At 38.1% G+C, this 12,873-nt stretch overlaps 1 protein-coding gene across 1 annotated transcript; it reads right to left on the bottom strand.

Annotated features, from left to right (window-relative positions):
* Nucleotides 1-1,691: 1,691 nt before the first annotated feature.
* LOC136255201 (zinc finger protein 862-like) lies at nucleotides 1,692-3,347 on the bottom strand. Its single transcript, XM_066047923.1, has one exon. The coding sequence runs from the start codon at nucleotides 3,345-3,347 to the stop codon at nucleotides 1,692-1,694; it is 1,656 nt and encodes a 551-aa protein (XP_065903995.1).
* Nucleotides 3,348-12,873: the final 9,526 nt, after the last annotated feature.

The following is a 12,873-nucleotide window of genomic DNA, read 5'->3' as shown; positions in this document are numbered from 1 at the left end:
GTCCTCCGCATACAAAGAACTGGATGAAATTTGCTACTCACATACAGAGTTGCTGTGGTAAGTATGCACAGCAATAAGTAAATATTTCACTGAGTACCTGGCACAGGGTTACTTATTTGAAAAAAACAGACTGAGAGTTATGAACTTTCAATTCGGACCGCCTTACCAACTCTACCTCATAGTGTTTTCAATAAGCTTGGATGCATAGTCTGTCTATGCTGTTAGTATGGAAAAATCTGAAACTTCTCACCATCTGGGTGACGAGTGTCAAAACTTTCTGCAGCATTAATGAATTATATCAAGCTCTCTAGCCATTTCCAGTCATCAATTATTGATGTCTCTGAACGTTTGTTACCAGCAGTTGTCAATTGCTATTTCATCCACAGCTTCAAAGCATTGTTCTAAGCTACATATGCATCACGGTAGAAAGCTATAATTGTCATTTTAATTATCTGCATTGCAGACTCTATCATTGATCAGTTATCACTAATGTAGGACTAGTTCAGTGTCTGAAATTACTTTTTAAAAGTGTCCTGACAAAGTGTCTGAACAAACCCAAAACTGTTCAGACATTCTTATACTTGGTCTGACATTACCATCACAATCTGTTACATTGTAAACAGTGCGGTTACACTCACAAAATCATAGTATAGATAATACATTGTACACTGTATAAACAGTACATCAGACAGACAAAATAATAGTATAGTTAGCATCTATCACTGTAACAGTACATCACACATTATGATATACAAAGTATTAATAATAGTGTAGATAGTACATCACTTAACAATAAATGATAAATCACAATTGTACACAACAGTACATCAAATGCACTAAACAACAAAAATATTATTTACCAAGTAAGTGAAAATGAAAGTCAATTACAAAACCCAATCATCCCAATTATCAAGCAGAAACTTCCCTTGTTCATCATCCTCCTCTTCGTCACCATAATATTCAACTTCTTCAGCCTCATCATCATCATCTACGATTACCACATCATCTTCTGGCTGAGTTAAAATCACTGCTGACGTGCTTGATGACTGATACCCCAAGCTATCTGCTGTGACTTCTTTTCGTTTAGAGCTGCGCTTTTTGTAATGCTTCCGTGGGGCATGAGAGGGTCTTCTCTGTTTACCTTTCCACCACAAATCTATTGAGGAATCTGCTGAGAAGTCTTCAAGTGGAGTTTTATCCACATTCAAAGCTACCAAGTTGCTCAAACTACTTTGAGAGAGAGAACTTCTCTTACTGGTTTTGATAAGGTTTACTTGTGAAAAAGCTCTCTCCAGCTTGCCATTAGAAGCTGGCAAAGAAAACAATACTTTTGCCAAAAGAAGTGCATTTTGCCACTCCGAAGAATTTGGGCAATTAAACAATCGCCACCATGCTGACTTGTAGTCCATTGTGGAAAGAGAAATAAATTGAATGGCATACTCTATCATTGACTTGAATTCTTCTCGTATCTCATTGATGTCAGCACCGGCAGTTTCTAATGGTACCTTGAAGTGGTTAGCCAACCTGTCAACTGCATCCAAGGAGTCTGACCGAGAATCATCATTGCCGTCATCCCCAGCATCTTCAATATCAACAACATCATTTTGTTCATCTTGTAATATCTTCTCCCATCCTTGTGTAGCCAAAACAACCATCACATCTCGAAACAACTGCATATCAGACCACTGTAGTCATGTACGCAAATTCTCTACTACTAACTGACAAAATTCCTTGTAGTGGCTTTCAAAGTAAGATTTTGCCTCAAAAAATCGCTTCACTTCTTGCCCTTGATATTTGTGCTTTCCATCTTCATAAACAATTTTTTTAAGGATTGCAGAATAAATTTGCCACTTGGATATTGGTTTTTTCCTAAGTTTGTCAATTTCTTTCACAGTTTTAAGTAAGTATGTAAGTGCACTGACTATGTCCAGCTCATCAGCTTGCATGCTTTTAGAAAAAATGGAACATGGTAAGAGGAGGTCAACATCAACAAACACTGCACATCCCAATATATATTTAGCATCAGCCCATTTGTGTAAATACCCAATAAATTTGCTGCGATCTACGGACTTTATAGATGAATCCTCAGACAAAGTGCAGAGATGAGCTGTATATGCCCCAAATTTGGCCATTACCCTTTTCATAGCACTAACTTTGTGGCACACCCATCGAGTGCCACAAGCTCGAATAGACTTGGTTCCCCCCTGATCATCAATTTGATAAACTTCCTTAAGATCAGGAACAACATTAGCTAATTCTCTGCACTTTTTCGGAGATTTTTTATAAAGATAGAATAAACGCAGAAGCATGTCATCTATAAGCTTGAAACAAGGGGTACTTGAAAAGGCATTATTGATAGCTAGTTCAGTTCTATGTGCCAGGCACCACATCCAAACCACCCAGGGAAGCTTTTCTTGTACTAATCCCTGCAAACCATTAGCAGCAACATTGGAAGATGCTCCATCTGTAGCAATTCCTACCAAATTGCTGCACACTTCTTGTGTAACACATGATATACCCAACAATTGGAGCCCTTGCTGTAGCGACTCAAAGAGACCTTCTGCGTTGGTGTGGAGTGGTGTATGCATTGACAGGTAAGTCATTCTGGTGTGTATCATGTGGTCATCACTGTTGACATCACACCACATGACAAACAATACTTCATTCTCCGAGTTTGATGCATCGGTGGACCCATCCATCAGGAGGGAGAAGAAAGTGGAATTTTGAACAAATGATAACACCGACTGGAGTTTGGATTCAGCAATATATTTCACAAACTCTTTTGCCACATTTTCATTTAAGTATGAGCTACCCAAGTTTACACCATGTTTCATTTGTAACTCACATAATTTGGGATATTTCTGATAGGCAATATGCTCGGTTGCCACAAAATAAGCAGTGTCAAACTTCATCCTCAGCTTTTGGCGCTCTTCCTCTGAAATAACACAAAGTGATTGAACTATTGGCATGAGTGTAGTAGTATCTCCATCCCAGCTTTGGGCTTCCTCCAGTTGCTGAAGTTTCATGGCATAAAGGTGCTGGTCTGACTTGGCGTGATCAACAACATTGGTTGTACGCACACTCTCTGATCCTTCGATCCACTTTCCACTGAAATTTTTCCTACTAATTATTCTATCCCTGTATTTTGTACATTTTTTACACTTTAGTTTCTCTACTATTTTCTCTCCGTTATCCCAAGATGTTTCCGAATCCAGCCAGGTTAAAGTCTGGTACTCACGGTCATAGTCCCTGAGCCATTTCCGAAAGGTGCTGACTTTCACTTTTCGATGCTTTGCAGAGGAACTTCCGTCACCATCACAGCTAGTTCTGTAACTCCTCTTAGACATTGGTGTACATGTTAGCCAAGGACTAGACGCCCCAGCTAACCGTCAAAGATAGCGTGTTGAACCTATAAAGTGAAGCCGCTAACATAGCAAGTCACCACAAACAGCCAGCTAGCTGCAGCTACGTGTTTTTGCTGGCCAAACTGTTTGTTTTTTTTAAGCCAGGCTTAGCTAGCTAGCTCTAGCTAGCTAATCATTATTTTAATTTTGAAGCATAATTTTATATTTCACTCATCTGATGGCCTAGAAACCCTTTTACAAAAAGCTGTAAACACTACGCAAAGCATGCTAGGCTTTCTTGTTCCAGAGGCACTACAAATAAAGCGGTTTGGCGAGCATAACTGCATGCATTAGCTGCAATATGATTAGTTAGCTACAAACTTATGCAATATCAGGAAACGCAGCTAGTTTACAATAAACAAACAAAGTTCACTCGAAAAAACAACTAGGCAGTACCTAAAACTATACTTGCACTGGATTTGCTAAGCTTTCGACTGCTATTAACTGCCACGAGGAAAAACAATTTGTTCGTAAAAAATTGGCACACAGTTACTCACGTGCGTGTGCTATATAGTTATCGATCGATTGATGGCGATTCTCTCACGATTCTGATGCGCGCTAGCGTTGAAGACGTTTTCAGTGAAGCCACGCAGCGGTTTAATATTGCAAGATAGGTTGTTTTTAATGGTTCGGACGTTATGTCCGCGCAAATCGGTAGTTGTTCTGACAAACACTAAAAATGGCTGGAAATTGTCCGATGTCCGACCGTAATTTCAGGCTCTGCTAGTTTGAATTAAACATTGTATTACGCACTCAAGGCTCATTGGAGCCTTCCAAAAATTATGCATAAATGCAATAGACAGTATGAGAAGAACCATTAATCTAGTTTCACTCGCTACTTATATACATGTACAAACTGATTCTGGTTATTCTAGTTTCACTCACTACTTATTTACATGTACAAACTGATCGTGGGTTTTAGTTTTATTATTAGTAGTTGTCCTAAAACTTAAGTTATCCACTATTCGAAACATTACAGCTACACATACAAACAGTAGATACTTAGTTTTACTAAATGTTAGAAAGTGATATGTGAACAATGCAGGAGTTTCCTATTCACAAAGAAACTCAAACAAAAGTCTAACAGACATCTGGTTAATCACACATATGTTAGTTTGTTGTTACTATATGCACACAAGAATTTATTATTATAGCCACTACAATATTGTAAACAAAGTATTGTCAACAAAACTATAGTGCAACCAACATAGCTAGCTAGTGTTCTTCATCACACTATACTGGTGAGTTTAACTGCTAACAAGGGAGGTAGCTATTAGCATCTTTATTCCTAGAAAACTAAGTGGCCAACTGCTATAGTTTTGACTCTGCTTTCACTTCTTCTAATTTCAATCAAGTGGCCAGTGCAGGGTGAAACAAACAAATCACTAAGTCTTGCTTGTGGTTGTTCTTGACTTGTACAAACTGATTGTGGGTTTTAGTTTTATTACTAATAGTTGTCCTAATAACTCAGGGGGTACAACAAGACCACATAAACGTGTAATAGTGATGTGAACGTGTAATAATGTTGCACAAGTACTAAAAGTATTACACATGAGCTGAATATACCCTGTATAAAAAGCAGACAAGGGGCTCAACAGGGCTTGATACATCTTTTAGTTCTATTTAGCTCAGGTATCAATTAATGACTCGAAAGTGAAATAGCCATTATACTTCCTATCAGCTATGTTCACTCAGTTATAAAGTGCTATAAACAAAGAACAGTAGGAAAAGCACATCTGCAATCAATCCAGTCTCCACGGAATACAGTATATGGACGATTCACGAGCCCCAACTACTCAAGATTGAACGGAGGCAATTACACTTTGCTTTCGCCTGTAACACAGCTTTACAAATGAAGAACAGTACAAGAAGCATCTCTGCAATCAATCCATTCACACAGAAAATATGGGTGAGATACCAACATGGCCACAGGGAAGCTGCATTGCACTGTTGCAAATTGACACCTTGCATTGTCAGCAAAAATTACTAGAATACAAAGCAGGACAAACGCAAGTCCATGATGCATGCATAGTATGTACTGCAGTTGGTGAAAAAGCACATCTCAGGATGAAGCAACGTCAAACAGTGAAGAAATCAAGCCCATAACTATATCCATTGTTGAGCTGAAGGTATCAGTTAGTTAGTTAGAATAAAATTCTGTCAAATAGAAAACTTTTAAATTTCCATAGAAACTTATTGGAAGGGTTTGGGATTGGTCTGAAGATATTTTTGAGCTTGGCTGCGCCTAACCAATACTGCCAAGTTGTCATAAAGGGAAATTGAGGCTGGATTTTGGGTAATATTTTTGCCTGGACAAGCCCAGTTCTGCATGATCCCTAAAACAGTCATACGACAGACACTGTCGTGCATCACATGATCCATAGGGACCAAAGGAAAACTAGTCTGCAACACTATAACTTGAACCATTCAGTACATGGTGAGCTGTCTGATATACAGAGTTGAGATTTAACATGATACAATTATTAACAAGCTACATGAGATTTGCTTACTACATACACAACACAAACACACACTATCCACTACATACTAGAGCTGTACCGATAATCGGATTGGCCAAAATATTGGCCACCAATATGGCATTTTTTGCCAATATCGGCATCGGTACAGAACAGTAGGTAGACTGATATCGATACCAATATTTATACAGCAATAGTTTGTACATAAATGGATTATAATATTGGTTTTCTACGTTATCCATGTGGCTGTTCAGTGGCAGTGGCTTATTGCTCACTCTACAGCAAGCGCTACGAGAAGCCATACAAATATGCACAATTCTAGTGTTTGTTGCTGGAAAGCTTATCAGTCTTAAATGAAACAGTTATCCCATCCAAAAACAGCTTATAGCTGTAAAAAAAGTGTGCGTCCAAGTAAAGCAGAGTTAACTGCGACAAAAAGTAATGATATTATAATGCGGCCATGTGCGAGGTGTGCAAGTTGTAAAATTAATATTAGCTAATCAGATAATACAATGTTATTGTTAAAGTGTTAATGAGAACTATGTGATGCTGCTAGTTTTTAAGTGTGTGCGCATCTTCATAAATGCCACATAAATTTAATTCTCAATAAAGCAATGTGTATAGATTCTCTGATAGTAATAAATAGTTTGAGTTTGGCCACCTTTCCTTTGTTCGTAGCATTGCTGTATACAGGAAAGGCGGCCAAACTCAAACTATTTATTACTATCAGAGAATCTATACACATTGCTTAATTGAGAATTAAATTTATGTGGCATTTATGAAGATGCTCACACACTTAAAAACTAGCAGCATCACATAGTTCTCATTAACACTTTAACAATAACATTGTATTATCTGATTAGCTAATATTAATTTTACAACTTGCACACCTCGCACATGGCCGCATAATGATATCATTACTTTTTGTCGCAGTTAACTCTGCTTTACTTGGATGTGCACTTTTTTTACAGCTATAAGCTGTTTTTGGATGGGATTTCAATACTTTTTGTTAGAATAAGCAATGCACTGTTGATAACAGTAGGTGAGTTTCCATGGTTTTGACAGAAACCCCAGATTACAGTGACAGAATATTAAAATATAACTGTAATTTTAGTGGCCAGGGCCACCCACATTGGGGGTAACTGGGGTATTTTGCCCCCTACCACAGCCCAAAAGGGGCCACTTGAATACCTGTTTAAAGAAAGATCGATATACTCTAATAGAGCAGTCAGGATCTAGACCCTTCCTTGCCCCTGGGCCCCTCTTTAACTCTTTTCCCTGGGCCCTCTATTTTCTCTGGACGGCCCTGTTAGTGGCATGCAACTGCAGTCAACTAACACCCATTTTAACTAGTAAACCCTTAACAACACTTTGCCTTTCATCTTGTACTGCATTGAAACGATCAAAATACTCTATTAGAGCAGTCACAAAACAGCTGTAACACAACAATCAATATTTAGCATAGTTACAACTTCTGCTTAGCATCAGATTGTATAAGTTTAAATTACTAGCTACTTACACACTTTACAATATAAAAATATGGCACTTGTAGAAATGTGACTGTTCTATTAGAGTATCTCAATCTACTTCAAGCATTGACTAATTCAAGTGAAGAAGCTACGCCCCTGCCAAGAGATCTTGTGAAATGAAATGAGAATAGTAAAGAAAAGGCAAGTATGTACAGAGACAATAGAGGGACGCGTAATTATGTCCTGTTGTAAATAAACGCCTTTAAAATTTATATTACTACTAAATAAATGCACCAGAATAGGCTTGTGTGGCTGTTGTCTCCTAGGTTGTCTCATTACTTGTCTTTTCGTGTTGAAGGAATTTAGTCGCAATTGGTGAGTTTAACTATACACCTGAATTGTCGTTATTAAAATTTTTACCATTAACCTACCATCACAGCCATTTCTTGGCCGCCACCTTGGATTTCACATCTTTTTTCACCATAGCCTTTTTGAGGGCCGCACCCTTTTTTTACAGCTTGGCTGTTTTGGATTAGATATATTGTTACAAGCTGTTCTCTAAAATCCAGGCCATATACTATTTCACTTGTCCTGCTAGCTATCCTGGGATTTTGTTCTAGTACACGATGTCATAGCAACTGTCTACTCTCTTTCACAAGAACTAATCCCCATGCACGTGAGAGCTAAATGTTCTCTCCAGCTAACTACTCTCCATTGTCTCCAACAATTCCTGTTCACTTTATTAATCCTAGCAACCATTCAAACTTAAATATTCTAATTACCTTGATGAATAGTTTTATAAGCAGCTCCGTTGTTAAGCTCTGTTTCATCTCAGCTTTTGAAACAAAAACTCAATGCATTCCAGGTGTACAAAGTATTAGCCATGTCGCTATTGTTTACCCAATACACAGGAAAACTTCAGTATTTGAAATTTTGCGAATAATAGATAACTGAGTTAATAGGACTATTAGTAATAAAGCCAAAACCCACAATCAGTTTGTATATGTATTACTATATAATTAGTGAGTGAAACTTGACTAATGGCTTCTTAGCACATGTATAATTCCTTACAGAATGTTTGGCAGGCTCCAATGAGCCTTGAATACACAATACAATGTTTAATTCAAACTAGTCCCACACTAGTGAGTGTTTTGAGGAAACCTTTGTTGGAGTGTTTTTTGTGATTAAGAAACTTATGCATTCCTCACATATTTACTTTGTGTAGTTGTCCTTCCAATTAGTGAATAACTTAGTTGTTAGGAAACTATTAGTGATAAAAGTAAAACCCACAATCAGTTTGTACATGTATTACTATATTGAAACTTGACTAACAGTAACTGCATACGAAAACATGCAAATTTTTGCCAGGCTCCAATGAGCCTTGAATACACAATACAATGTTTAACTAGTCCCACACTAGTGAGTGTTTTGTGTGATCAGTGGTACCCAATATGTTACGTCTTTGCTGGCCCACGCACTTTAGACATTTCAAAACCAGGCATGCCCCCTCAGCCGGCTTGGGGTGTGCGTCTGGTTTACTAAAATTATTTTCGTAATAAAACCATGTGTGGTTGTGTTCCAGCTACCTCTGTTTGTCTGTATGTGCTCATGTGAGCAAAAACATTTGTGTGGGTGAGATCAAAGGAAATACTGTGCTTTAAAGTTCATAAAGTACACTCTCAGCCGGCCAACAGTGCTTCATGACCACAAAGAGTGCTTTATTGCACTGCAAAGAGTGCTTTATTGAACGAATAAAGCACTCTTTGCAGTCCTATAAAGCACTCTTTGTGGGCAATGAAGCACAGTTGCCCACATGCCTTAGTGCAGGCTAATAGCCTGCGGGGAGCCTGCGGGGAGCCTGCGGGACTCATCGAGTATGACTAATCACCCACGTAGATGAAGGCTGATAGCCTCGCCATGCTGAGTGATCAATCACCCCAGCCAATACGAGTTCTACCACTGGATATCTTTTATAGGCATATCTAAATGCTTCGATGATGGGTGGGAGAAGGTAACATTGCTGTTACGTTTGTTAATGTAAATGGACAAGTCCTGGAGATATCATGGAGATATTTTGCCATGTGACTCACAATAGAATCAATTGTGAGTTGCGAGCAAAACCTGCCAAAATATGCAATGAACATCTTTCATACCGAACTATGGTGAACTACGCATGAGTTACTTTGTTAAACTAGTTGGTGTGCATTCAGGCTGCTAATAGTTCGTGCAACGCATGTTAATTATGAGTCCTATATAGTGTATTGGGTGAAACTACATGACTAGAAAGTTCCATAAATCATTTAAAGCATAGCCTTGCTCATGCCATATGAAAAATAAAGCGCTCGGCGCTTGGCCTTCATGCTAATAAAGCACAAGGTTTCACCTTGTGCTTTATTAGCATCGAGGCCAAGCGCTATATGCTTTATTTCGCCTCGTGCTTTATTAGCATCGAGGCCAAACACCAAGTACTTTATTTTTCATATAGCACGAGCAAGTCTATGCTTTAACTTATACAAAAAGCAACCGGGATGCAAGAATTGAGAGTTAAATTAAGTCTGTATTAAATTTCCGCATGTATAAACTTTGTTCTGAGATGGTTTCTTCTTGGCAGCCTAAAATACAGGTATGGTGACTCTTCATATACTTCATGGACAGTCTTCCCTTTCGGATTTATTTCATAGTTGTATCATGTACCTGAGTGATTTGCCTGATATGTATACCCACACTCTTGGGCCGTCCTGATATGTACACCCAAGCTCGAGGGCCGTCAGGCCCGAGAGAGTGTGGATGTACATATCAGGCAAATCACGAGGGCAGTCTCAGGGCACATGATACAACTGATATGTACCATGCCGAGCCTGCGGGCGATTAATCACCCAAACCAATACGATACCGACCACCAAATTCATTATGTAGACCATCTTGTGAAATTAGATTATGGGACAGCAACAACTAACGTTGTGACTACGTTTGTTAACATAAACTGGAAAACTCTACAGATATCACGGAAACACTTAATTTAGCAATTTTGCAAGTGTTTCAAAGTTGCTACATCACTTAAACACTGTTTACACAGTTTTCTAAACATCCAGAGGGGTAAGCTTTGCTGTAGAGTGGTTACCTTGTGATATACAAAAGTGGGCGTGGTATGTAATCAAACACACTGACAAGCTCTTGTAAATTACCCATGACAGTCACTAGTTCTTACCTTGAACTTTTGTTTGTCAACTCATAGGGTGGTATTAGGGAGTCGAATTGCCTCTGTCTGAGTGCTGTAGGATGGAAAATCGGCTTCATGGTTTTCATCACGTGAGCAGTAACAAACTCCCACAATCGAATGCTGCCAGGATTCTTATAAAAACAAGCCAACATTATGTCACCAGATATCAAGGCCATGGTTTAACTTAAATGTACCATGGCAAGCCAGGGTTTATGAGGTATGTGCCCTGAAATTTACCTTTGAAGTTAGGTGGCTTCATGATACATAGACATTTAATAACTCTAAAAGAACATTGAAGGCCTCTTAGGCAACCAGAGATAGTATATCCTTCCAGTTAAAAGGGAGCGTTACTTGGACTTATGTGAACGAAAATGAAGGGCAGCTTCAAGGCTTTCTTAGTCTCTATACAATTCGCATGAGAAAGCACTATAGATACACTATAAATGAATTGAGAAGATACTTCTGTGTGTATTTTAAAGTGGTTTGTTATAGTTACACTTCCTTGGCAGTGCATAGCAACATAATTACCGAATAACAAAATAATTCGTTAATTACAAAATACGCTAAATGGTAATATGATTACCTAGCTGAATAAATAATAGCAATAGCATGGATATAAACTAAATTGTATATTGTATGGTTGATTAAATGCCTACTTAGTTAGAATGGGAGAGTGATAACTGCATGGGCATCTGGTTTTTAGAAGTAACATAACATCAACTTGTTCTATTGTATTTTACTCCATCAGAGGAGGGTGGCAGCATTTTAGGCACTACTTGTGTTACATAAATTGCACAGTTTAGTAAATACCATGTGAACCCCAATAGCTGTTCTACATTATCAATGAATGGTGGGAATATCTGAAGATCGTTTGCTTTATTGATTACACTGTGTGAGGATTCAGATGATGTGATTTGTTTTATAAAGCTCTTAGTTTTCTATACAAAAACTGATGAAATACTTTCACATGTATAGTAGCCATTCTAGTACTAGACAAGTATGTACCGTAGAGTCTGGTTGTTAAGTGCATGTATATATTGACCCTCTCACTGCCACAACCACCATATGGCAGTTTTCGATATATAAATGCTCATAGCATCACACTCTAAGCATTTTGTAACTTAAGTCAAGTGTTTTAGTAGCTCCTGTGCTTATCCTGTAGTGGCCACTCCCTTAAGTGAATGGGAACAGGGATAACTGGTCTCTCACGCACTATCGCGTGGTTAGATGATGCAATTGCCTACTTTCGGAACACCAATAACAAGCATTGTAGACAATACTTTGAAGTGATAATGGCACTACTAATGAAAAGTAACAGTAAGGAGAAGGATTATATAAGTTGGAGTGGCATGTTGCTACTTTTTTATGCCAGTGACCTTGTGTTTCTATGCGCATGCATACTTGCTGGAAACCCAGACTTGGTGACATTGAACTGTAAACAGTCCTAGCCTGTAAAGTAGTGAAATTTCTCATTTGGTTTCTCTTAGGAAGATTTTTGCGCTTTAAAGTTATATAATGGCTTTGTGGTTGTTCTTGTGCAAACCACAACTTGATAATTGAATTCCTTGTTCCACAGCATGTAAATTGATATATAATTTTATAGGATTATATTATATGATATGTAAGTTATAGCAGTTTAGAAGCAGTTGATTGGAGGCCTCTACAAATTGGCAGTGAAGGGGATTTTAAATGCATATTACCTGTTAAGCGCATACCCATTTCTCATATTTAATCATGGTTGATAGGCACATGTGGATGAACACAAAGCTCCAATATGAGATGAAGATATACAAGAGAAGAAATGCTAGAGGTTTGCTAATAGTGTATAGCGCAAAATTCCACAAAGTACAAATCCAAAATACGTGCCTTTACTAAAGCGGTCTTCTGTAGTATAACAATACATGAGTTAAGTCCACCTGGGTTATTGGACTTAGCTCAACAATACATGAGCTAAGTCCAATAACCCAGGTGTAGCCAGCACCGTAGGCCTGTTCACTAGTCAGATAAGCTCAGCTCTGTAGGCTGCATTAATGATGTCAGACATCATAGGCCAACTACAATCACTCAGGCACAGCAACACAATTTTCATTAGCACTGTAGGCTGTGGCCATTCCTTAGCACTATTTTTATATTTCTTTTTATCTTATTTATTTATTAGCATACAAGCTTGTTTCATACAATACTGTACTGCTAGCAAGAAGGAATACAGATACAATGGATGCACATTTAAAAAAAAATTAATTATTTTATTTTTTTAAATTTATTTGCATGTATTTTTTAAATGGTTACATTGAGCTCTTTTT

Source organism: Dysidea avara, chromosome 5 (genome assembly GCF_963678975.1).
Source record: "Dysidea avara chromosome 5, odDysAvar1.4, whole genome shotgun sequence".
Lineage (NCBI taxonomy): Eukaryota > Metazoa > Porifera > Demospongiae > Dictyoceratida > Dysideidae > Dysidea > Dysidea avara.
Note: the sequence above shows the minus strand (reverse complement) of the source record. Positions and strands in the feature narration are given on the sequence as shown.

Bases quoted from the DNA above. Each gene is read 5' to 3' on its own strand.
- LOC136255201 (XM_066047923.1), bottom strand. From the start codon at position 3,347: ATGTCTAAGAGGAGTTACAGAACTAGCTGTGATGGTGACGGAAGTTCC.